Source organism: Eptatretus burgeri, chromosome 7 (genome assembly GCF_056783735.1).
Source record: "Eptatretus burgeri isolate ZD-2024b chromosome 7, Ebu_testis_v1, whole genome shotgun sequence".
NCBI lineage: Eukaryota > Metazoa > Chordata > Myxini > Myxiniformes > Myxinidae > Eptatretus > Eptatretus burgeri.
This window is the reverse complement of record NC_140967.1, coordinates 3,835,880-3,862,207: the sequence shown is the minus strand read 5'-3', so window position 1 is coordinate 3,862,207 and position 26,328 is coordinate 3,835,880. Positions and strand designations below refer to the sequence as shown.

The following is a 26,328-nucleotide window of genomic DNA, read 5'->3' as shown; positions in this document are numbered from 1 at the left end:
GCAAGGTCCTTCCTCGGCCCACCTGAGCTCCTGACCACTTACAAAGCTTTTGTCCGCAGCCTGATGGAGTACTGCTCTCCCCTCTGGGCTGGTGCTCCTGCCTCCCACCTTTCTCGGTTTCCCGCTGTAGAAAGCAAGGCATTTCGGATCATTGGCATCTCCCGCAATTAGGCTGAGTCTTTGGGCCTCTCACTCAATCACCGCAGAGTAGCCTGGTGTTGGCGCAGTGGTTAGGGCAGCGGCTTGGGATCCCAGTGTCCTGAGTTCAAGCCCCGTTGGCTGCTGAATTAACACCAGGGGGTTGACTCAGCCTGTCATCCTTCCGAGGTCGGCGAAATGAGTGCCAGTGTACTGGTCCCGGTGTATGCCCCGGTTAGAATAGGTGTACCATATCCCTGTGTGTCGTAAGAGGCGACCAGGGTTGGCGTCAGGAAGGGCATCCAGCCATAAAACATTGCCTCAAGAAAAAGCCTAACCCCTGCACAGCAGGGAAAAATGGCTGTAAAAACAGTCATTTTTACTCAATCACCGCAGGTTGGTCGGTGGTCTTTCTGTCTTCTACCGTCTCCTCTCCAGCCTCGCCCACCCTGCTCTCTCTGCGATTTGTCCCCACCACATTTCCGCAGGGCGCTCAATGTCCGCCAACAACCCCCTTTGGTAAAAATACCAAAATCACGAATCACTGCTCACCTTCACTCTTTCATTCCTCTTTTTTTCCCACCTTTGGAAAAAACTCCCTCACTATTCATTCCCATTCTTCCCTACAGGCCTTCAAAACAGTTGTTCACCACCACCTATCATCCCCCATCCAAATCCTCGATCTTTTCTACCCCCGATAATCCACCTCCTTTCCTTCCTGAAAGTCCCTGTAATGTCCATCTTCTATTCCCCATGTTCCCCGTCCCATCCCTCTCTCTTCCACAGATCTCCAAATGTCTCTGTTCCCCACTATTTTGTCCTTCCCACTCCCTCCACTCCTGTCTCATGCCCCCCTTGATGTGCGTTGTGTGTTAGCTCTCATACAAGCCTCGGCAAGGTATAGAAAAAATAAAAAATAAAACTAAAAAGCGAACACCGATCGAAAATAGACAAATTTTTTTTCGCTGCAAGCAGATGCCCGCGACCCCACGAAATTTGCTCGGCGACCCCACTTGGGGTCGTACCCCCCCCGGGTTTGAAAAACCAAGCTCTGGAAGAAGTCCTTTCTTTCAAGCTTCTGGGTCTCACTATCTGCCATGACCTTTCCTGGGAAAGCCACATTTCAAACCTCACCTCCAAAGTCAGTCGCCGACTGGGAATCCTCCGTCGTGCAAAGTCCTTCCTCGGCCCTCCTGAGCTCCTGACCACTTACAAAGCTTTTGTCCATAGCCTGGAGTACTGCTCTCCCCTCTGGGCTGGTGTCCTGCCTCCCACCTTTCTCGGCTTTACGCTGTAAAAACCAGGGCATTTCGGATCATCAGCATTTCCCGCAATGAGGCTGAGTCTTTGGGCCTCTCATTCAATCACCGCAGGTTGGTCGGTGGTCTTTCTGTCTTCTACCGTCTCCTCTCCAGCCTTGCCCCCCCCCCTGCTCATTCTGTGATTTGTCCCCACCACATTTCCTCAAGGCGCTCAAGGTCAGCCAACAACCCCCTTCTGGTAAAACTACCAAAATCACGAATCACTGCTCACCTTCACTCTTTCATTCCTCTTTTTTCCCACCTTTGGAATAAACTCCCTCACTCCATTCTTTCCCATTCTTCCCTCGAGGCTTTCAAAACAGCTGTTCACCACCACCTCTTATCATCCCCCATCCAAATCATCGATCTTTTCTAACCCCCGATAATCCACCCAAGCCCACTTCCTTCAAATTCCCTGCTTTCCTTCCTGAAAGTCCCTGTAATGTCCATCTTGTATACCCCATGTTCCCCGCTCCATCCCTCTCCCTTCCACAGATCTACTAATGTGTCTGTTCCCCACTGTTTTGTCCCTCCCACTCCCGCCCCTCTTGTCTCATGCCCCCTTGATGTGCGTTGTGTGTTAGCTCTCACACGAGCCTCGACAAGGTATACAAAAAAAAAATAAACTACCAAAATTGTGCACACTCCATTGGGAACAAATTCCTTTACAACAGCCCAGTGGAACCGGGTTATCTGCTCATGTCTATAACATATATATATATATATATATATATATATATATATATATATATATATATATATATATATATATATATATGTATAATTTGTTGTTAGGGAAGAGCTTTTGGGGTAAAAATTGATTAGTTTATAATAGTTATTTTATCGTGCATGTGCAGCATAATCATATGTAATAAGTGTATAACAGGCAGGGTTGACATTGTTCTTGAAAAGATCACTTTGTCTTCCCTTCCAAATGTTTGTTTCGAAGGCCCATTTCCCCACTGTTGTGTCCCATGTGGCTTTTCCCTGTTACCCATCTTGTTTTCCACAAAAATTAAAATAGATCACAGAGTCCAGATGGCCTCCATGAGTGAGGTAGGCTTTGAGATTATGCCATGAGCAGAGACTGAGAGGATTGGATAATTCCACCCCTGAAGAGTGGCCAATGGGTGTGCCATGAGCAGCCCCAGCCCCTGCCCCACAGGGGATTAATAAAAGGCGATGGGCAGAAGCCCACGGTCTCGTCTCGTCTTCTGGTGGCCATCTATTGCCAAGCCTTTCCTTGCTCATAACCACATCTTGGATCTGTCTTTTCCCTCCGGACCAGCTTTCCACAGGAAGTCCTGCTCTCTGCGCCAGGTTTGGTTTTCACGGTCCTCTGGTCCTGTCGCTCTCTCGGCGTGGTTTCCACATATTCATGGTGCTCTGCGGTGATAAAGCCGTGAGATTGTGGGATGGACAAAGTGCCTCAAATTGTCGCACACTGGCATGTCTTACAGCTCGGTTACATGATGGTGTTTGTCCCACTTTAGTGGCGTGTGGTGAGGTGAGCATAGTGAGCCGATCCATGCTAGTGTGTGCGTGTGTGTTCCTGTGATGTCACTGAACTACTCCCTCAAACTTTTGTGAAATTGCACCAAACTTCTGGGGTACACCTATCTCTCCCATGTACATGTCCTAAGGGGTTTTTTTTTTCATTAATTTGTTGAAATTTTTTTTTTTTTTTTTTTTTTTTACATAAATCTTCAACTTAAATGGTTTACAAAAATGTAATTAATCATGAATATTACAAATAAGTCTGCAAAATAAATGTTTGAATCATGACAACACGGCAACTCACGTACTTATCCTCAGTCGCTGGTCAAGTTTGAGACGGCGGGGGGCGTTTTTGGGACCGTTATTAAAGACGGGGCAGCGAGGCGTTTTTAATGACGGGGCGGCAAGAACCATCTGTCATCCACCCTCTGCCGTACCATCTGTCATCCCTCAGACCGGCATGCAGCAGCTTCTTCACTCACTGCAGATCTTGGTAAAACCACAAACTGGTCCAACACGTGGAACATGTTTTTCAATCGGACAAATCTCACACTCTCACTATGTCTCTCCGAAAGGACCGTTTGGAAAAACCCCCCATCCACTTTCTCAACAATACTCTGAAAGAAGTCCTTTCTTTCAAGCTTCTGCGTCTCACTATCTGCCATGATCTTTCCTGGGAAAGCCACATTTCCAACCTGGCCTCCAAAGCCAGTCGCCGAGCGGAAATCCTCCGTCGTACAAAGTCCGTCCTCGGCCCACCTGAGCTCCTGACCACTTACAAAGCTTTCGTCCGCAGCCTGATGGAGTACTGCTCTCCCCTCTGGGCTGGTGCTCCTATCTCTCACCTTTATCGGCTTCATGCTGTGGAAACCAAGGCATTTCGGACCATTGGCATCTCCAGCGATGAGGCCGAGTCTTTGGGCCTCTCACTCTCTCACCGCAGGCAGGTCGGTAGTCTTTCTGTCTTCTACAGTTTCCTCTCAAGTCTCGCCCCTCCTCCCCTGCTCTGTCTGCGATTTGTCCCCACCATATTTCCGCAGGGCGCTCAAAGTCCACCAACAACCCCCTTCTGGTAAAACTACCAAAATCATGAATCACTGCTCACCTTCACCCTTTAATTCCTCTTTTTTCAAACCATTGGAATAAACTCACTCACTCTATTCAATCCCATTCTTTCCTCCAGGTCTTCAAAACAGCTGTTCACCACCACCTCTTATCATCTTCCATCCAAGTCCTCGATCTTTTCTACCCCCGTTAATCCACCCCAAACCCACCTCCTTCAAATTCCCTGCTTTCCTTCCTGAAAGTCCCTGTAATGTCCATATTGCATTCCCCATGTTCCCTGCCCCATCACTCTTCCTTCCACAGATCTCCTAATGTCTCTGTTCACCACTGTTTTGTCCTTTCCACTCCCGCCCCTCTTGTCTCATGCCCCCCTTGCTGTGCATTGTGTGTTCGCTCTCATACGAGCCTCAACAAGGTATACAAAAAAAGGCATTTTTTTAATGACGGGGCAGCGTTTGTTCCACTACAGCCGAGGTCAGCAACCCACGGCCCAAATGCGGCCCGCGAGCTCCTCCCGTGCGGCCAGCGGCGCCTTGTCCAGATTTCCATTAAGTGCGGCCCGCAAAACATTTTTCTGAACCGATGGCAAATTTAACATATGTGGACATATGATTCTTCCACATATATCACAGTCTCTGTACATCACAATAAATTATTTTCGCTTCTAGTCCACTTAACTTGGTCTTAAATATTTTTTCGTTGCCGTTTCAGATGGCTGAAGGTCTTAAGGTTCAATTTACAATTACATTTATTATCATTGATTTTAGGTGTGTTTGTTATTTTTTGGAGTTGGGAGGGGGGTGCGGCCCGCGAGGTGGCCCAAATGTGGCCCAGTGGCTTGGTTTAGGTTGCCGACGCCTGCACTATAGCGACGTGTGGCAAGGCGAGCATAGCAGGCCAATCCCCGCTGGTATCTAAATACGTACACAATGTACTTCTCTCTCTCTCCAATGTTTCTGGTACCCATTTAATTCCATCTTTAATCTATCTACTGTTTCTTCTGCCACTACCTTTCCAGAAGAACATTCATTGCATCAATTACTCTCTGAATGAAAGATGGTCTTAACTCTCAGGCTGTGGCACCTGGTCCTGTCACTGTCCATTCTGCACATCTTTTGTCCTTACCCATTATGTTAAACATCTATCGCATTCCCTCCTTTTTCCATGTATAAAGTCTTGTCTCTTTCATCCGCTCCTCAAAGCTTTGTTTAGCTAATCAATCATCTGGATTTGGCAACAATCTGTTCTCTCGATGGTGAACCCTCTTTTGCACTGCCGTGTCCTTCATCAGATGCGGCAACCAAATTACCGCACACAATATTCGAGTATAACCCCCACCAAGTTCCTGTACAGTGCTGACACTACCCGTTTTGATTTATAAATTTGACTAGCTTACACAGAGTTTGATTGGCTAGCTTATAAAACACCATCACACTAGGCACCAACAACACTGCAATCCCAATGCAGTGGGTTGGGCTCTGAGCTCAGCTGCCAGGAATGTCCCATCTGCAGCACGGCAGCGGAAAGGCTTGCCTTCCTTCCATGGCAGAGGCCAGTTTGTATGCTCTCGCTCCAAACAAGGAGTTTTGAACGGGATGGTCCTCCTCCTTATTCCTAATACACTCTCCACACCCCCCCCCCATCCTTTTTCCAACCCCAAATATCCTTAGGCTCCCCTGCGAGGAAGGCAGTCCGCCAAAGGGAGAGCCAGGCCCATTCTGTGGAAACTTTGACAACACATAGCATTCGGTGTCCAGAGTCAATGTCAAAAGTGAAAACAATGAGCAACATTTTCCTACGTTTGTGCGTACCTAAATCAACAGGTTTGTACAAAATAAAAAGTTTTTTAAAAAAATAAAATAAATGTTGGTATCTCTGCCATTAAATTTTAAAAACCCACTGTCCAAAGTGCAAAAACTCCTACATATGCAAACCATGACGAAGAAATTGCCTCCATTGGTGCCAAAACCAAAAAAAAATATAAAAAAAAAAACTTCAAAAGCAGCATATGGCATCTGTACTCCAAATGACACACCACATGCCTCACAGTACTTACAATGACATCACAACTAGTGTCAAACTTCCTAACGTTATCTATGCGCAGGATTTATTTACATATTCACAAAAATATATTTTAAAAACTCCTGGCTTTGTACAAATGTATCTCATGAGATCAGAACTAGAACGTGATGGAACAATCATATATAAAGCAGGGACAAGTGGAGGTTCTTCTTGCGTCGGAAAAACGTGAGAAAGCACAGTCTGTGTGGGTGTTCGCACACTCGGACAGCACGACATTGCAATTCAGAAGCAAACACCTCTCTCTCTCTCTCAGCCTCACAGACTATGCAAGACCACACACACACCACACACCCTGTGAAAAAAAAAAAAGTTTTCATCAGCATATTTATAGCAACAACAAACAGCTTGTTTGGAAAGTTGACAGCATGCGTGACATCACATGTGCTTAGAGGAACACACTGTAAGCACAAGCCATTTCAATTCTGCCGATGTGTTAAGGGTGAATTGAAAACTCTTCTTCCCCCCTCACCCCCCTTTAAGAGTACCAAAAGCATTTGCTCATCAAACATGAGAATGATCTCAAAAATCCTGGAAATGGCAAGGGCAGTGAAGGACATATTGTCAATGACCACAAAAGTACAGGCAGAGTAACAAGGCTCCCTGCAACATGCAAACGCTTGGATAGGTGGTTCTGTGTAGTGGGAGTAGGGGGGTAGCGTGGGGGAAGGTAGGGACAATGTTTTGGAATTCAACAACTAAATTGATTGAAGTGACAGCAAGATGGCAAGTCATGGGCTTTCCATCAATCAGTTTGCAATGTGACTACTTCAAGCAGCGACTCGAGGTTCCGATGTCATCACATTGTGTCGCACTGTCGCTCAAGTTGTGACATGAGACTCAGAATGTTTAAAATGAATTAAAAAAAAACATGTGAGAATAAGAAAAAGAGATCGTTACCAGGGTCATTGGCTTCTCGTTCAAGCGAATGAAGCTCGGCGCACTCTGCCAGCGAGTGTTCGAGCGACAGCTGCAGAAAGCGTGCCTGAGTGCGGCTCACACGTTTCAAAAGGGCGAGTAGGGCCACGGTTTGCTCACATTCGTTCCAGCCCTTGAACCAGGCGGACAGTGTGCCCACCTGGTCCCGGAACATCATGACCGGTTCAGTGTCCACTCGCAGCTCGAGTTCCCGGGTCCAGGCAGCTCGACGTCCGCATGTCTAGGATCAAAGTGACGAGGAGCATGTGTGAATCCGGCAGGACGCCAAAAATGGACACAATCATGCGGACAGGTATTGGACGGTCCCAGAGGAGGATAAGGGTGGCCTGTGGTCGTGCACCCCCCAACCCCTCCCCCTCCCCCAACCCAAGTAACCCCACAGCCGCTCCCCATAACATTATCTCACCCATTTCCAGCTTCTTCCTCAAAGTCTTCAATGTGGACACCAAGTAGGGACCTAGAAATAAAATAAAGGAAAAGGAAGAACCATTGAGCGGGTTTTATAAACATCAGGGAGAGATGAAAAAGGAATGGAAGTGGAGAGTCCCTCACGGGCAAGACCCGGGACACCGCCTGTGGGGTTGGCTCGTCGTACGTGAACCCAAAATAAGATGTACACATCGTAGGACAAGCTCGACAGACTACACAGCGTCCGCGATCGTCCCAGCACGGGGAAAATGGACTCAAGGGTGGGGGGGGGGGTGACCGACGAGTGGCCCCGCAATGAGCACTCACCCAAGTCCGGATGGCACCACCCGGCACTCACCCGATGAGTTGTTCAGAAGCCGTCCCTCCGCACACGCTTCCCATCCGCGATTTGTTCCTCCGTCCCGGAACCGGCGAACACGCTTTCTCGTCGCGCTGCCCGCCTCACGTTGGGGAAGCGATGAGTAACTTCAGAGCGGGCAGACCCCGAGCGAGCTATTTCGAGGAAACTCCATGAAGTGAGAATCCACATGTCAGTAATAAACTCCACGTGACGTCACTCGGGCACGACCATCGCCTTCCTTCGAGGAGGGGGGGGGGGAAGAGGCGAAGTGGCAAATGGATACTCACATCTCAAAAATTATACATAAAATCAAAACACTGTGAGAGGAAATGAAGACAGCAGTGTGGAGAATGTAAATAAATAATTACATTGAGAATCGGCGACCGGTGAGGATCTCGAACGGCGGCCGTGATCGAGGGCCTGCTGCTGAATTTCCAGGAACCCCCCCTCAGGCTGCCGAGACATGGGAAACGCCGTCTGTTCATCCAGACTTCCGGATTCCTCTCAGGATTGTTCATGCGGTCTCCGAGAGTCTCCATGAAGTTATCGCGAAAAAACGTTCCCCCTCCCACCGACGGGAGCTCGAGCACCCCCGCCCAATGCATTCCTGCGAGCTTCGTCACCCGCATTACCTCAATACACATATTAATATAACAACATGGCGAACATTACACATTATTTCCTTCATTAAAACCCTTAACTCGAACTTTTCCTGCTCACTCAACTCCTCTTAAACCGTCACCACAAAACCGTCTCCCTTCCCGCGTCCAACATTGAGGAGGCTTTTTAATATTTCAGGTAAATTATATAATTACTCACACGATGACGTCATTACAGGTTCTCAGAACATTTATTGCGTCACATATCGGACTTGTGAACAGGAGGATGAAGACCTCGTGGCTGACATGTTGAAGTGTGGTCTTTCAATCGTTCATTGAACGGATTCTCCATGCAATGAACCCACGTGTTTGCACCCCGAGCCTCCGCGAGGTATCTGGAGGAGCCTCCCTACCCCGAACCTCCCTACCCGAACCTCCCTACACCGAGCCGAACCTCCCTACCCCGAGCCGAACCTCCCTACCCCGAGCCGAACCTCCCGAGCTGAACCTCCCTACCCCGAACCTCCCTATCCGAGCCTCCCTACCTCGAGCCTCCCTACCCGAACCTCCCTACCCGAGCCTCCCTACCCCGAGCCTCCCTACCCGAACCTCCCTACCCGAGCCTCCCTACCCCGAGCCTCCCTATCCGAACCTCCCTACCCCGAACCGAACCTCCCTACCCTGAGCCGAACCTCCCTACCCGAACCACCCTACCCCGAACCTCCCTACCCGAGCCTCCCTACCCCGAGCCTCCCTACCCCGAGCCTCCCTACCCGAACCTCCCTACCCCGAGCATCCCTACCCCGAACCTCCCTACCCGAACCTCCCTACCCCGAACCTCCCTACCCGAGCCTCCCTACCCCGAGCCTCCCTACCCGAACCTCCCTACCCGAGCCTCCCTACCCCGAACCTCCCTACCCCGAGCCGAACCTCCCTACCCGAGCCTCTCTACCCGAACCTCCCGAGCCGAACCTCCCTACCCCGAACCTCCCGACCCCCAGCATCCCCACCCCGCACCTCCCTACCCCGAGCCGAACCTCCCTACCCCGAACCTCCCTACCCGAGCCTCCCTACCCCAAACCTCCCTACCCCCGAGCCGAACCTCCCGAGCCTCCCGAGCCGAACCTCCCTACCCCGAGCCTCCCTACCCCGAACGTCCCTCCCCCGAGCCGAACCTCCCTACGCCGAACCTCCCTACCCCGAGCCGAGCCTCCCGAGCCGAACCTCCCTACCCCGAGCCTCCCTACCCCGAACCTCCCTACCCCGAGCCGAACCTCCCTACCCCGAGCCTCCCTACCCCGAGCCTCCCTACCCCGAGCCTCCCTACCCGAACCTCCCTACCCCGAGCCTCCCTACCCCGAGCCGAACCTCCCTAGCCCGAGCATCCCTACGCCGAACCTCCCTACCCGAACCTGCCTACCCCGAACCTCCCTACCCGAGCCTCCCTACCCCGAGCCTCCCTACCCGAACCTCCCTACCCGAGCCGAACCTCCCTACCCGAACCTCCCTACCCCGAGCCGAACCTCCCTACCCGAGCCTCTCTACCCGAACCTCCCGAGCCGAACCTCCCTACCCCGAACCTCCCGACCCCGAGCATCCCTACCCCGAACCTCCCTACCCCGAGCCGAACCTCCCTACCCCGAACCTCCCTACCCGAGCCTCCCTACCCCGAACCTCCCTACCCCGAGCCGAACCTCCCGAGCCTCCCGAGCCGAACCTCCCTACCCCGAGCAGAACCTCCCTACCCCGAGCCTCCCTACCCCGAGCCTCCCTACCCCGAGCCTCCCTACCCGAACCTCCCTACCCGAACCTCCCGAGCCGAACCTCCCTACCCCGAACCTCCATACCCCGAGCATCCCTACCCGAACCTCCCTACCCCGAGCCTCCCTACCCCGAGCCTCCCGACCCCGAGCATCCCTATCCCGAGCCTCCCTACCCCGAGCCTCCCTACCCGAACCTCCCTACCCCGAACCTCCCTACCCCAACCCCTAACAGAACGTCACGTGGGGAGAGGAGGGCCAATAATATGGTGACATTTTCAGGCGAAGAATCGATTCATGTCCTCGCTCCCCCGACGTGTTTAACGAAATATTAGAGTACTCAGCTGTCTCTCTGTCTGTGTGTCTGTCTTGTCTTTCCGCACCATCATGGGTCGATGTCGACGATGGCTGCACCGGTTGTTGCCAAACTTGGCGGGAGAGTAGCAGGGAGAGTATCGGATAGGGTCAAACAAAGTGTTACATGTGGCCGACAATGACCGAGGTCAAACGTCAAGGTCATCAAAGGGTGAAAAAGTCGCGTTTCGAACCAACACTCCTCAAAAAATCCTGCGATTAAAAGGTCAAATGCAATAACTCGGAAACAGAACGAAGGAAATGTCACATCGATCCGCGAAGCTGTTCAAAGAGAACATTCTTTTGAAATCCGAGATGGTGGAATCGGTTAAAACATAAAACAAAATACAGATGTACACCGTGAGGTAAACGAATATGGACACCGTCCTCTGTAATGTACTGAAATGGGAGATGCTTAGCAGGCAGACACGACGCGGAGGAACAGTCGAGCCGGGCTGTGTTGCACAAGTGCGAGCGCGGGCGTACTGTGCCCGCGGTTCCCCTTTATTCCGTATTCGGCACACTCACGAGCCGGCCGACTCCAGCATTACTACGACGCCTCAGGCGGCGCGCACACCTCATATCCAGAGATGCCAACTTTTGGAAATCAGAATTAGGGAGGATTTTCAACCGACACCAAATAATGTGCGCAAAGCGCACATCTCGAGCGCGGAGTGCTCGACCCTTGCGGCGGGGTCCATGGCCCGCCTTAGGGCCCTGGAAGCTCTGGGGTTCTAGACGCTCTCTCGTGCCCTCTGAGCCCTATTTTGGAGCATTTAACATGTTAAGAATTCCCACTTTTTGAACAAAAAAAGGGGAAAATTGTGCACTTTTTAATGGTACATGTATGTTAATATTAGTAAGTTAGGGGACAATCAAAGATTAACAAAAAGCACAAAAGAAGCAATATTTTTCTTACCTTACTGGCTGGTACGACTGCTGCTTGCTTTTTCCATGGCAGCTTTGCTGAGTGACAGCTGTGTGGCTCTTTTAGCCCTTCTGATTATGTCTTTGCTGTATTCTCTCTGGTAGCAAGGGGTGCTATGAGCTAGTTTTTCAATTAAGAGAGCTTCCAGGGTTTTGACACTCAAATTGGGACGAAATTCAGAATGATTCTTCCGTACAAGACTGAGTGCCCGCTCACATGATGCGTTCGAATGAGGAATGACCAAGATTCCCTTCATCACTTTGCTCAAATTAGGATACTTCTTGGCACCAGTGCAGGGATCTGTGAGCTGTGAAATCCGATGCCACTGCTCATCCACTCTCACTGTCTCAGTAGCAATTGTAGCTATGGAGGCGTCTGCCTGGTAGTGAGCGAATTCACTCTCAAGACTGTCTATGTCACTATCACCGCCACTAAACAGACAGGGGAATTTCTTGATGAAAAACTCCACACAGTCAAACCCCACTTCTTGGTGGAGCTTAACATCCAGCACCTGAGCATGCTTGGCTAATTCATCATCTAGCGGCCAGGTTTTGAAGATATAATTGCAGGCTTTCACATAATATGAGCGAACTGCACTGAAGAAACCTTGGATGTCTGACTCACTCAGAGTGAAGGTGGATTTCTTGAGACTCCTTTGTTCCCTTATATACAGTTTGGCATCGTTCCCAATCATGAGGTCCTCATCATTCTTCTGATGATTTCTGTCAGAGAAGGGTTACATTTACCAGAGCAACCGATGACACCGATGGTTTCAAAAACCGTATGAAGATATCTTTCAGAAGATCATTCAATTCTCCGTGCAGGAGATGAATACAGGGTTCGTCTCTTTGGAGCAGAAGATTCCCCTTCTCAAAAAGCTTGTTAGCATATCGAAGGAAGAAACAATAGAGTTTTGTTTGTGGAGACAAGAACATCCTGTTGACACGTTTTTCTCTAGATTCCTGCACAGTGTTTGAGGAAGATGCGCTTTTAGTTGTAAGAACTCGTAGTACACTTAGGCCGCAGGGCGATCACACTTGCGTTTACTGCCAGCAGAAGAGGTCAGACTCGTAGTACCAGATCCAATTTTACGTTTGAGGGAGAGAGCTTGAGGTAGGTGCAGCCAAGGAAGAAGACCTCTGATTCGAAGGTTTTGCTGAGCTTCTATCAAGTGATTTGGCAAAAGCAGAACTTAATTTGGGTCCTTCTTTGCCTGTAGATGGGACTATCACAGTCTTTCTCGACTCTGAAGGATCTGCTTTGTAGATGAACGTGATGAAGGGCCGGTGATGCTACCTGCTCTCAGCATTGGTTTTGGTGCTGTCCCTGCTGTCTTCTTCGCAGCAGATACTGCAGTGGTAGTGGTGAATGCTGCTCCACTAGTGCTTGATCCTGCAGTGCCAGTACTGGCAGTAGATACAGTGCCGTCCTTCTTGCTCGTTGTTAGAGTCTTGGCTACAGTTGGTTGCATTTTTCTTCGTACTTCTTCTTTGAAGAAGAGGCGAAGTGGCTCCCCACTGTTCAATCAGCCTGTCTAGGCACTGACCAAGGGACAGCCACCTTGTTGCGACATGCTTCAGAATCTTGTGTGTCGGGGCATCACAGAGTTCTTGCAGTGCTTTCACTCCTTTGACGCGCTTTACTACTTTTGTCCAAGTAGTAGTAAATATCGATGAAAAAGTCATCTAATTCAATGGGGAAGGCCTGAGCCGCCTTCTTGGCCGTATTGTGCATCATATGGCAAGGGCATCCCATGATGTAGCACTCTGGATTTTGTTTGTGGATATAAGCAGCGACTCCTTTGTGCTTGCCCACCATGACAGAGGCATTATCAGCACAAAGGAAACACAATTTCCCCACGGAATTTTCCTGTCACTGAACTCATGATCAAGCAGTTTGAAAATGTTTTCTCCAGTGGAATCTTGTTTGCACGCAGGCAAACTTAGCAAACCTTGCTTCACAATCCCAGCACTGTTGTCATAGTACGAAATCAGGACAGGATATCGCTGGGCCTCACCACTGTCATTGCTACCGTCTGTAGCTAGGCTAAATGGAGCTAGTCTAGCAATATCGGCAATAGATGAAGCAGTAACATTTGACAACTCACCAATTACACTGGTCAACAACAAATTTGTTGTCTGCATTTTTTAAGCTGATTTAGGACGAGATCCTGATGCGCTGAATCCAAAACTCACATTAGTTTTGTTCAATCAGGTCAAGTTTTTGAGATATGGCCACATGTCGTTTTTTACATTTTTGTTCACATGAACGCATGTGTGGAGCATTTTAGAAGAAGTTGGTGGGGGTAAAATGTCATGTCAAATAATTGTTTTAATTGGAAATAATTATTTTAATGACAAGAAGTATTCAGGTACGATAGTTCTAGGTGATTATGTCGAAAAGGGATCAGTTTGAAGTCATAAAACCTCAAAATCTTCCAAAAATTGGTGAGGCAAAGCATAAAGTTCGTGGATCAAAACTAAAGTTAATGGGGCAGATTTTGTAATAATGATACAAAAAAGTTGTATTTCTTGAAATAACGAACTCTGAAGAATGTACAATACCTACATGCGCCAATTTATGACATGCGCTTCTGCTCAAGCTTGGAGTGCCACAGTACGAACCCAAAGATTGGAGACTGTTCATTGACAGCAGCAAGCGATCACTGAAATGTGTTCTGCTACACAACGGCAACCAGTTTGCCTCTGTACCCATCGCTCACTCGACTACACTGAAGGAGAAGTATGAAGCGGTGAAGTACGTGCTGGAGAAAATTGGTTATGATCAGCATAAGTGGTTTATTTGTGTTGACCTGAAGATGGTGAACTTTTTGTTGGGACAACAGTCTGGCTTCACCAAGTACCCATGTTTTCTGTGCATGTGGGATAGTAGGGACCGTGCTCAGCATTACACGAAGAAGGACTGGCCTGTGCGGGAGGAATTGGTGCCATGCAAAGAAAGGAACGTCATCAACGACCCTCTGGTGGACAGAGACAGAATACTCTTCCCACCGCTGCACATCAAGCTCGGCTTTATCAAGCAGTTCACCAAGGCTCTGGACAAAGATGGTGACTGCTTCACTTACTTGTGCCAGGCTTTTCCAGGATTGACCATGGAGAAGTTGAAAGTTGGCATCTTTGATGGTTCTCAGATCCGTCAGCTCATCAGAGATCCAGAGTTCAAAAACTCAATGAACGAAGTGGAACTGGAAGCGTGGAAGACATTTGTTTTGGTAGTGAAGAACTTTCTTGGCAACAATAAGGCCAGAAACTACGCAGAACTTGTCAACAACATGCTGACTGCTTTCAGAAACCTGGGCTGCAACATGAGCATCAAGATGCACTACCTATTTTCACATATGAACCGGTTTCCTGAGAACCTGGGTTCAATGAGTGACGAGCAGGGGAGAGATTCCATCAGGACATGAAGGAGATGGAGACCAGGTATCAGGGTCGCTGGGACGCAGTCATGATGGCTGACTACTGTTGGAATCTGAAGAGAGACCTCCCTGCCGCTGAACATTCCAGGAGTTGAAGAAACGGAAGTTCAAGCCCTGAAGTTTGAACAGTGGTGACGCAACATGCAATTTACTTGTACTTACCTTTATCAATGCCCACCATTCAGATGACAGTAATCGATGTTTCTATCATGTAATCAATAAATATTGTTGGCAAAACATTTTTTTTTTCTTAAAAACATGTTTAGGATGATATGTGTTGACAAAAATCAGCTGATAATGCCACAAAAATGTAATTGATTTTGTCACAAGATCTGATTTTTTCAAATCAACTTAGCACAAAAACCTGACCTGATGGAGAGAAACGGATGCCATTTCCTGATTCAGCAGTGCCAGAATACCCTAATTCACTTGTAGAAATCTAGACAACATTCAGAAAGTAAAAAATTGTTGACCAGTGTTCTTTTTTTCTTCTTTGTTCTTGTTCTTTTTTTTTTTTTTCTTTTTTTTTTCTTTTTTTTTTCTTGCTTTTTGTTCTTGTTTTTTTTTTATTTTTTTTATTTTTTTTTTTTTGTTCTTGCACATCTTGCACATCTTGCAAGTTTTTGTTCTTGCACATCCATACTTTGAAGCAACTTTTGAATCTGGAAACATCTTTTGAAATAGAGGTCCAGCATGATCTGAGACTGATATGGGCAAGTTATGTCCCACAATAAATCCACGAAAGAGAAGTTCCGCCGGGTAACATCCTCTTCCTCGCTTGTCCCTTGTTTGGTGAAATAATTCAGAAGTGTACCGGTACTCGTGCTCGAAGATCTCTCCTTTGCAATGTCTGTGTGCCGTTTGCTTCCAACGTGCTTCCGAATATCATCGCGACCTCCGTGCTCAACTGAAATATCAACGCTGCATACTGTACAATACGCATGATGAATTCCTCTTTCAGTCTTTCAAATACACGGCTATTGGAGAATGTATTCGGTCTTGTACTTCTGAGACCATTTCTTGGTCTTCGTAAGCTTCTTTTCTGCCATTCCGTAATCAACATCGAGGGTTTGAAGCATCGGTAACTTCGAAGTCGATGTTCCACAGCTGCAGCGCGACTCGTAGAACTCTAGCGGCTGTTAAATTAAACACCGCACGGTGGTCGCGACCGCCGGGCTGGTACGGGGCCCAGCTGCATACAGTGAGCGTATCGCATGCATATACACTGTGCATACATACCGCATGCACTGTATTGCACACATACCGCATGCATATACACTGTGCATACATACCGCATGCACTGTATTGCACACATACCGCATGCACTAAATCTCAGTGCATGATCGCATAAGCGAGATCCAGACCCAATGTTTCGCTGCTCCTCATTTGAATTTGCAATTTTTTACGTACAATTTGGAAGCAGCGAACGTTATGGAGTTACCACATGCTATACGTAGCAGACGATGCTTTTCATTCAATTCTCATACTAGTACATTCTGATGAGTGAACAGTGCAAAAATATCAAAATTTCGGGAGGATAAGGATAGTGATCGTAAGGGCGGGAGTTTGGGTGAATTTTCGGAAGCCTCCCGATGAAATCGGGAGGGTTGGCATTGCTGCATATCCCTTGCCGATACACTGACACCCACCACCACTCCTCCCATCATCACGCCCATCATGCATCATCACCATGCCCTTCCCCGTAGGCCCGCAGACTCCACCACCCTCCTCCCCCCTAAAACTATGATTATTAAATGAGTACCATTATAAGAAGCATACAGAACACGAAGGACTCCGTATAATAATCATGGAAATAAAATGAAAATAGCGAAGTATAATAGCACACCACATCATATAATGTGTCGATGCGAGCGAGTGGAGCAGTAAAGGCCAGGTTCCAAAGACGGAGGTGCACAAAGCACCCACCACACTCTGACCGCGTTACCGATATGAAGCAGCAAATGAGAAGCACAGCAGCACTACACAGCAAAAACGCCCCCAGGCGGCCCATGCTGACATGGCCCTCACCGAGGTCGTGACGACCTTTCGAGCCAACCTCCCCCGGCACCATCAAACGCCTCCGGCCCACTCCCCCCAGGCAGACCCGACGTCGATAAACATTCCGAGGCCGGAAGCCCGCTGTCTGGAAGCCGTGGCGCCAGCCTTGATCGACCTTGGCCGGGGGCGCTGAACAGCGCCGCTGGCTGCATGCATTTAATGCTCCAAAACAACTCACGCACCACAATCAGTTGAGACGCCAACGCCCGTCCAAACGGCCTTGAGCGAACACAGAGAGCTGCGCTCGCAACCAGAGGTGGGGGTAACGCCGACCAGGGCACCAGTCTTGGTTCCGAGTCGACCTCCGAGACCCACACGGCAGCTAGACGGGAGCAACTCCATTTAAACCACACTGCAATCATAGGCTCGTTATAAATCACTACGAACATTATTCGAAGCATCGCAAACTCATTTTTCCGTACAGCGCGCTTTTCTGATAAAATCCCAACACATGACAAAGCAACTACCTGCGGCCCGGGACAATGGAAGGCCAACCCAACCTTTTTATTCGCCACCACCGCTCCTGAAGCCCCCACATCACATTGATCATAATACAACTCCCATTGACTGATCTCCGCCAAATCCACTTTCACACGGGAACTGCTGGCATTTATTTCAACAACGTTAAACTGCATCACTAGAGCAAGGAAAAACACATATGCCATGAACAACAACCCACATCACGAGTCCGTTTCTTGGCTGTCGACTCGATGTTGTGACTCGCGGCTCCCTTTAACGCCACGGGCTCACCGTCACCTGTTGAAGCTGCCTGCCCAACACCGACGCGCATTGCCTCACGAACACTGCCGAAGCGCGGGAACTCATCGCGAGCGCTGATCCGGCTATCGCCGCTCCCGAACTGCACATCACCGCCGCAGGCAGCAACGAACGGTCGCTCCCGCTGCATCGACGCGGCCCCGCCGCCAGAGCCTCGCCCTCGGTACTCGACGAAGGCCTCGAAGAGAGCACTGGCACATCTGGAGGTACGAACCGGAGATCCAGTCCGAGGTGCGCCAGCCAGTCCCTACCCAAAAGGGCGGGCCCCTCCCCTCGTACAACGAACACCGAGAGCCGGGCGCGTCGATCTCGGTAGCGCACTGAGACGTCGGCCCTCGCAAGCGGTGCAATCGCCTCACCGGTGTACGTGTATAACGACAAGGCCGTCTTGACCAGGCGAATACCGCGAAGACCACGAGCCGCCCGCTCATCCATGACCGACACTGCCGCCCCGGTATCCACGCAAAACACAGTCGGTTGGCCATTCACTTCGACCTCAACCGTGAAAGGCGTCGTCATCTCCGAACCAACGGAAAACAGACTCAACCGTGGTTGCATCTCCCGCTCCGGCTCGCCGGCATCGCCAGGCCCCGGTTGCAGGCCGATCTCCAGGTCACTGGGGTCCTCTCGCACCTCGTCATCCAAGACCCCAACGGAGGCCCCCGCCATCCGACACACACGCTTCAAATGTCCCACCTTGTGACAATGCAAACACACGGTGTTCTTATACGGGCACATTTGTCGCAGGTGCGGACCCCCACACCCCCAGCAGCCGCGGAAAGTCCCTTCGCTCCAGGTGCGACCGTGCTGCGGTGCCCCTTCGTTCCCGGTGCGACCGTGCTGCGGTGCCCCTTCGCTCCCGGTGCGACCGTGCTGCGGTGCCCCTTCGCCCCCGGTGCGACCGTGCCCCTCGTCCCGCACCACCAGGCGCGCGTGCGACCTGCGGAACTTGAGCCATCGCTCGGACTCCGGGCTGCGCGACCCGCGGCACTTGTGCGGTCACTGCGTGAAACTCGGGATTAGCCGCCATGCTCCAGCTGGAGCTACTCATTACGTCCTGGCCAGCAATGGCGCGGACATCCGTGAGCGTCTGCTCGACAGACGAAGCAGTCACGACCGCCGAGTCGAATGTGATGTCGGTCAATCGCAGGATGGCTGCTACCATCTTTGCGTCTCGTAGACCAGAAATAAAACGATCTCTGCGCCGTGCCGGACGCTCCTCTGTCGTGAATTTGCACGGCACAGCCGAATGCTTCACTCGTGCTACGAAGTCCGCAACGCGCTCCTCGCCACCCTTAGCGAGATGATCGAACTGGAACCGCGTGAGATGTAACGACTTCTCTGGCGCCAAGTGGGTCTTCATTTTCGCCACGATGTCCTGAAAGGATAGCACATCATCACTGGGTCTATTTGGAGCCACCAAATCACTTAGCAGGCGGTAGTGCTCCGTTGATAGCGAGGCGAGCAAGATCGCCTTGCGTTTCTCTTCATCCTCTACATCATTCGCCCGAAAGTAGCAACCTAACTGTTCAGAAAACAACTCGAACTCATCTCCCCCGAACACGGGTACACGTCCGTGTGCCGTGCCCCGACCTTGTGCCATGCTCCGTGAGACCCTTGGCTCCGTAGCTTGGAACCGCCCGGGTTACTTGCCGACCCTGCACACGCAGGGCAGACACGACGCGGAGGAACAGTTGAGCCGGGCTGTGTTGCACAAGTGCGAGCGCGGGCGTACTGTGCCCGCGGCTCCCCTTTATTCCGTATTCGGCACACTCACAAGCCGGCCGACTCCAGCATTACTACGACGCCTCAGGCGGCGCGCACACCTCATATCCCTTGCCGATACACTGACCCCCACCACCACTCCTCCCATCATCACGCCCATCATGCATCATCACCATGCCCTTCCCCGTAGGCCCGCAGACTCCACCACATCCTCACGTGACACCCAACGCGGACGAATCTGCCGGCGAGAAAGGGCGGATATAAAACAAAATACAGACGTACACCGTGAGGTAAACGAATATGGACACCGTCCTCGTGACACCCAACGCGGCCGAATCTGCCGGCGGGAAAGGGCGGATACAAAACACTTCGTACGGATCGAAAATTAAAAATCACCGGCAGAGTTCCCGCGCCAACGGGCGACCTTGTTCCAAACATGCAACACGCTGATCTGACGCATATCTTTATTCGGGCGGTGTATAAGCAATCAATCGCTCCCGAAAATAAAAAACAATAATAACTACGTGCATGAAGCGAAAACACCTCACGACACTGGAAAACGTGGGGACAGGAAGGAATAGTCCTGTAAATGGTGGGGACTTGTAATACCCTCCCCCACCTCGAGGCGGCGCTACACGATACACATTTACATGGACAATTTGCACCTACCCCTCCCCCCCCCCAACACCCTCACCCCCTCAAGACCACTGGCAAGTCTGGATGTAATTGGGCCAGAACTGTAGGGGGAGTAGCTCAACAAACAAACAAACACGCACTGGTCCATTAATTGTAGGAAGAATAATTATCTTGAGAAATTCATGAAACGACCCACAGAATGGATAAAACAACCACAACAACCTCCAGGACAAAAAACAAACTAACACACTGTGCCATGAAAGGTCCGTTTTTCGTGTATTTCACTGTATTTTTCATCATTGATACATACAGATAGATGTGCAATAAGTTTGTTAAATGCAACATCATGTCTTTTTATTAAACCCATCAGTGAAGCGATTGGCAGCCGGTAGGAATGCACGGCTCGTGATATTGGAAACATCCATGTTGTGCAACTGGACTTTCAAGATGCTTTGGAAGTCTTGCAAGATGATGTGGGGGGGCCCTGCTTGTGGGTGGCCCCCTGCGGCCGCGGACACCACGGGCACCTATCGGAGGCCCTCGTTCCACAAATAAAAACCAAGTCGCTGTTCCGTTGTGACTGAAATTCCGTTCAATCCTCGGACATATCGCAACCTTTCAATACGGTCTGGCATCCTGCCCTGCTCTCCAAACTGTCTGCCGATGGAATCCAAGTCCAACCCCACCCTTGGATTTTCTGGCTTCCTCCACTCTCGTAGCCAACATGTCCAGGAGCTCTCAACGGAGCCCCTTCATCTCCTCTCCCTGTCGAGGCTGGAGTACCCACCCAAAGGCAGTGTTCCAGGCCCCATATTATTCCTAATCTCCATCAATGATCTCACTGACTGGAAAATCCTCTTTATCTCTTTGCTGATGACTCCACTCTCGACCGTGACCTCCCTCATCATTTTGACAGACAGCAGCAGCCTCTTCCTTCTCCTCAGACCTTGACAAAAATCACAAACTGGTAAACTTGGAACATGTCTTTCAATCCTGAGAGATCCAACACACTCACACTCACACTCACTCTCTCTCTCTCTCCAAAAGGACCGTTCCGCAAACCCTCCCATTTCTCAACAACCCTCTCATAAAGGTTCAGGTACTCAAACTTTTGGGTCTCACTCTCAGCCATGATCTCTCTTGGGCAAGCCACACCTCAAAGTTGGCCTCCAAAGGCAGATGCTAACTGGGCATCCTCCATCGTGCAAACTCCTTCCCTTGGCACAACCTGAGCTCCAATCCACCGACAAGGCTTTCATCTTCAGCTTCATGGAGAGACTGCTCTCCCACCTGGGTTGGCTCCACTAGCCTACATCTTGCTTACATTGAAGCCATGGAAACCAAGGCTTTCAAGATCATTGGAATCTCTCACAATGAAGCTGAATCTATGGGCCTATCACTTCACCATCGCCGACAGCTCGGTGGTCTCTCCGTCTTCTTCCGCCTCATTTTTGGACATGCACCCTCTGCCCTCTACATGCTTTGTCCCACCCCCTACCCCCCTCCCCCCTCCAGGTATCTGCAGGACGTATGTGGTCCACCAGAAACCCCCTCCTCGGGAAATTGCCAAAATACAGAAGCACGACTCACCTCCACTCGTTTATTCCTATTTTGTGCTGCATGTGGAACCACTTTCCACACCCTCTTCAATCTCATTCTTCCCTCCGGATTTTCCAGATAGCTGATCATCGCCATCTCAGGTCAACTCCCATCTAAAACCACGATATTTTCTGCACCGGTTAAACCACCCCCACCTCCACTCCTCCCAAAATTTTGCTTATGTATCCATCTTTTCCACCCCTTGTGTTCTCCCATACCACTCATCGCTACCTGCACCCCTTGCTTGTCTGTCTCCATCTACCTTCTTCCTCTGCCTTGCTATTGGTGTTTTCCCTTTCTCCTACTATTCCCTTTGTTATGTTGTGTCCTAATCTGTTCTGTATCAGAGCTGTTCCATGAGCATAGACAATTTATATAAAAAAAATTAAAATCCAAAGACAATTGTTATTATTTGGGGAAATTCATCTTTCCTCCATTTCTGCAACTTTTCGGAGTGGGCGCCAACATCCTGATCTATCTTTTCCAGTTTGCATCCAAGCCAGGGCACTCGTCGCTTGCAATGCCTATGAGGCAAATGTCGACTCAGCGGTGAAACCGCCATCTGGTGGTCAATGCCAACCATTGACAGTCTGCACAGGGATCACGGGTATTGCCCTGACGTTCCAATGCAGCACCTTTTACTCTTCTGGTAGCAGCTCAGTTCTTCAGCTAATCTGCCTGCACTGGAGCCTGATTTGCCTGGACTGGAGCCTGATCTGCATGAACCAGACCCTGACCATGCTAGTCCAGGATCATGACTCTGCCAGTCCAGGACCCTGACTCCTCTGCCTGCTCCGGACCCTGGATCTGCTGGTCCAGGACCTGGTTCTGCCTGCCTCGGACCCAGGCTCGACTTGCCCTGGGCCCTGTCCTGGACTATTTACATGGAAAGCCACTCCACAGCCAATTTGCAGTCTTGACCTATTTATTATCCTTGTTTTGTCATTTGTTGATTCACTGAAGATCTGCACAAACAGTAAATTGTCAATTACAAGTAGTTCAGGAAAAGTAAAACCAAACTATTTCAGAAAACATACTTACATCTATATTAATAAATATTAGGGTGTCAGTCAGTCAGTGTGTGTGTCTCCTCCATAATTACAAAACCATGAAACCGAGCAGCCTGAAACTTTGAATGCATAATAAACGAACTCCAAGAGAGTGTATGAATGAAAATTGGGTGTTTGGGTTAATTAAGACACCCCTTTTGAAGATAATTAACGGCCTTATTTAATTATATCCTTTATCATATGCATCCTCGGACACATCGCTCTTCCACGATGGGATCTTAATTGGCTTTTGTTTTTTTTGGCCTGGTAAACATTGCCTTGACTTGGAACAGGTCACAATGATTTTTTAACGATCATTTTTTTTTTCACTTTCCTCATTCAAATTATTAAATCCATGTTCATCAAACCTACAAATCGCCAGATACAGTACATTGCAATGCTTATAAACGTCCGGAGACACCAGCGTTTGTGCCTTTCTTTCATTTCCGCACATGCCATAACCTTCAGAATCTCTTAAACTAAGCCAAATTACAAAATTTAAGCTTGAGAATTGAACTTAGCAGCAGTTCCGACTGCTACGAAAGTATTCATTTGTCCTATTTGGACATAGTTTGACATTCCGGTGTCTCCGGAAGGTGTTTAATATGAGGGATCAGCGATCGCTAATTGCTTGCCAAACCAGCCGTTCCTTATCAACCGTTTTATTGGAGTGCTTCCTTGAGTGCTTAAGCCACTTGGTGAGTGCTCTACAATATTCGTTCCATCACTGAATACTTTATATCGATCGACTTGCACAAAGATCAGGGGCCACTTGCATGCGTTAGCCCCACATTGTTCTGCGGTGCGTCAGGTGTTGGCTGGCTCGCTGAAAATGTGAAATTTCCTTTCACACCAAGTTTCACCTTTTTGAACGATCTTCTTTCAATATACGATCCGTCACTTCGGCATAAATAAATTAATATTAAAAAAACATTCAATGTTTCATTTTTTAAAGTTCCTTAAACCGTTTTGATGGAATTTTTGGTTAAGCCACTTGGCGCACACTCTTCAACCTTCAATGACGATACTGCGGTTCGATACCGAAGTTACAAAGGCAAAATAAATAAGATGACTACAATGAGAAAAAAATGTTTTCAGTTGTGAATCGCCACATCACAACAGCATAGCTGAGAGGTACATACGCTCGCTCTAAGCTGTGTAGCCAGGGATTGAATCCAGACCGAGCTATGAACTGTCGTCCTGGTGTTTCACAGGCTGGGTGATTCATCAATGTGTGTGCCGTCTCTCGGATGGACGAGAAACTGAATCAGATTCAGAGTGAGCCGACCGGAGGGTCAAAGGTCGCTGCATGTACGAGCATACATTCATGCATGCAGGTAGGCCTTTGCCATGTAGATAGCGTGGGTTTTAAATGCTCCCGCCTGGTTTTGCTGAGAACCCGGGAGTTAAAGAGAAAATGTTGTTGTTTGGGCGTGTTTTATCGCCCTTCCCTTCCTCTCAGGCTGCTTTCCTTTCCCTTCTTCTCACACCACCTTCTTTTCCATTCCTTTCCCCTTCCATTGTCAAACTGTTTGAAACCGGCCCATCTATCATCACCTAACTCAACGATATTGTTGCGGTTCTCGGAACCGCATGCATACAACAGAGAGGTGTCCCTAGACAGTTATGCCATTAATATACATGTAGATAGACCCCTTCCTTTTGTTTAGCGGGACAACGGGGAGTGTATTGCGATGGTCTAATAGTTAGGGTTATTAAATCATTTTCCCTCCATTTCATTCCCACTCTTCTCTTCTTTTCTTTCCTGGGATAAATCAGTCACGAACGCTTCAGCAGCAAGGTGGGCGAGTTGCACCAACGTCCACCTGAAACCCGACATGTGCGGCGAGTCACGCACGCTTTAGCAGTAAGGTGGGCAGGCTGCACCAACGTCTACTCGAAACCGGGCCCAAGCTGGCAGACCACGTGAAGGGTCGGGGCCAATCAAAGCGCCCGATTCGGGCGATGACGTCAAATTCGACATGATCCCCTCCCCCGAGCTTCAGGCTCTATAAAAGACGGAGAAGCTCCTCCGTCGGTGTGTGTGTGTGTGTGTGTGTGTGTGTGTGTGTGTGTGTGTGTGTGTGTGTGTGTGTGTGTGTGTGTGTGTGTGTGTGTGTGTGTGTGTGTGATTCTGAGTGGTGTTTTCATGCGGTGTGTTCCTGCTTCTTGACTCCACCGTCTCACCTTGACGAACTGCCTCCTGCCTCCGAGTCTCCGCCCACGCCTCACCTCGTCCACCCACCTCCCTGGTCCTGCCCACTACTCCACCCTCACACTCTGGACTCCGCCCTTCTCCACTCAAGCTCCTCCGTCAGAATACAGGCTCCACACGTGCGGCTTGGACCAGAGACATGCGACTACTGTCGGGTACCACACCATGGAGCATCCCCTCCTCCGGAACGCCCAGGTACCGTGAGCATAACCTCAACTCCCCTCCCTCCCTGTTTGCAAAAGTCCCTTCCCATTGGGGTTTCTTTTTCTGTGTGTCTGAGTGTGCTGGCGCCTGTCTGTTATGTAAGTCTGTAGAAGTGCATTATTGTTGTAACTGTTATTAATCTCACGTCAAGTCTGCACTGTCTGCTTTCGTAAGTTCCTTGTATTATTGTTGCACCACACCTCTCTCCTTTTTCCCTGCGTTACATACCCAATAAATCTTTGTCGTACCACATACTTTTCCTCGCTTGCTTGTTAATAAATAATTATCATTAGGAATGTTCCCATCTCGCCTTTGTCTTTTCTCTCATTGGTCCAGCATGGTTCGAATCGAAGTTTAGCCGGTTCTTTATTCCCAACGATCTGCTCCTTCAAGCCGGTATGTCCTTGGCAGTGTCGCTCGGCTGCATCCGACCCGGAAATGTGATCCGATTCGGACAAGGCGTACTGAGGGCGTGGTTCCCCGGTAATTAAACCACGTGTTTAATTAGGTAACCCCATTCCAAAGACGGGAGGACCCGAGGTCACGCGGTTGAGTTATTGGCGTTCACGATCGGTTAAGCGACCCGCCGCGTCACGGAATTATCAGTGAGCGATGGCCTACAATTCCGGGGAGTCTTGTGGGAATCGACGTAACTTCCCCCACCTTGTGGTCTTCTCACCCGACCCCCGGCCCGCAACAATATAATCCCATTTGAAACCAGCCCATCTATCCTCACCTTACTCAACCACATCATACTGTTTAAAACCGGCCCATCTATCCTCACCTGACTCAACTTCATCATACTGTTTGAAACCGGCCCATCTGTCCTCACCTTACTCAACTACATCATACTGTTTGAAACTGGCCCATCTATCCTCACCTTACTCAACTACATCATACTGTTTGAAACTGGCCCATCTATCCTCACCTTACTGAACTACATCATACTGTTTGAAACCGGCCGATCTATCCTCAACTTACTCAACTACATCATACTGTTTAAAACCGGCCGATCTATCCTCAACTTACTCAACTACATCATACTGTTTGAAACCGGCCCATCTATCCTCAACTTACTCAACTACATCATACTGTTTGAAACCGGCCCATCTGTCCTCACCTTACTCAACTACATCATACTATTTGAAAACAGCCCATCTATCCTCAACTTACTCAAGTACATCATACTGTTTGAAA

At 49.4% G+C, this 26,328-nt stretch overlaps 1 protein-coding gene and 1 long non-coding RNA gene across 3 annotated transcripts in view; one reads left to right on the top strand and one right to left on the bottom strand.

Annotated features, from left to right (window-relative positions):
- The window catches only part of LOC147022570 (protein Smaug homolog 1-like), a 112,890-nt gene extending 104,118 nt beyond the window's left edge, over window positions 1–8,772 (bottom strand). The window contains exons 1-4 of one of the 2 annotated variants that reach the window (XM_085887267.1): window positions 8,157–8,772; window positions 7,786–8,026; window positions 7,426–7,476; window positions 6,981–7,239 (exon numbers count right to left, since the gene is read on the bottom strand). In XM_085887267.1, the coding sequence (XP_085743393.1) occupies window positions 6,981–7,176 (196 nt within the window). In that variant the 5' untranslated portion in view covers window positions 7,177–7,239; window positions 7,426–7,476; window positions 7,786–8,026; window positions 8,157–8,772. The remainder of the gene's footprint in view (window positions 1–6,980; window positions 7,240–7,425; window positions 7,477–7,785; window positions 8,027–8,156) is intronic. The other variant, XM_085887268.1, reaches the window with a different exon arrangement.
- LOC147022569 (uncharacterized) overlaps window positions 2,644–26,328 on the top strand; it is a 37,263-nt gene continuing 13,578 nt past the window's right edge. The window contains exon 1 of the long non-coding RNA XR_015059791.1: window positions 2,644–2,759. This is a non-coding gene — a long non-coding RNA (uncharacterized LOC147022569). The remainder of the gene's footprint in view (window positions 2,760–26,328) is intronic.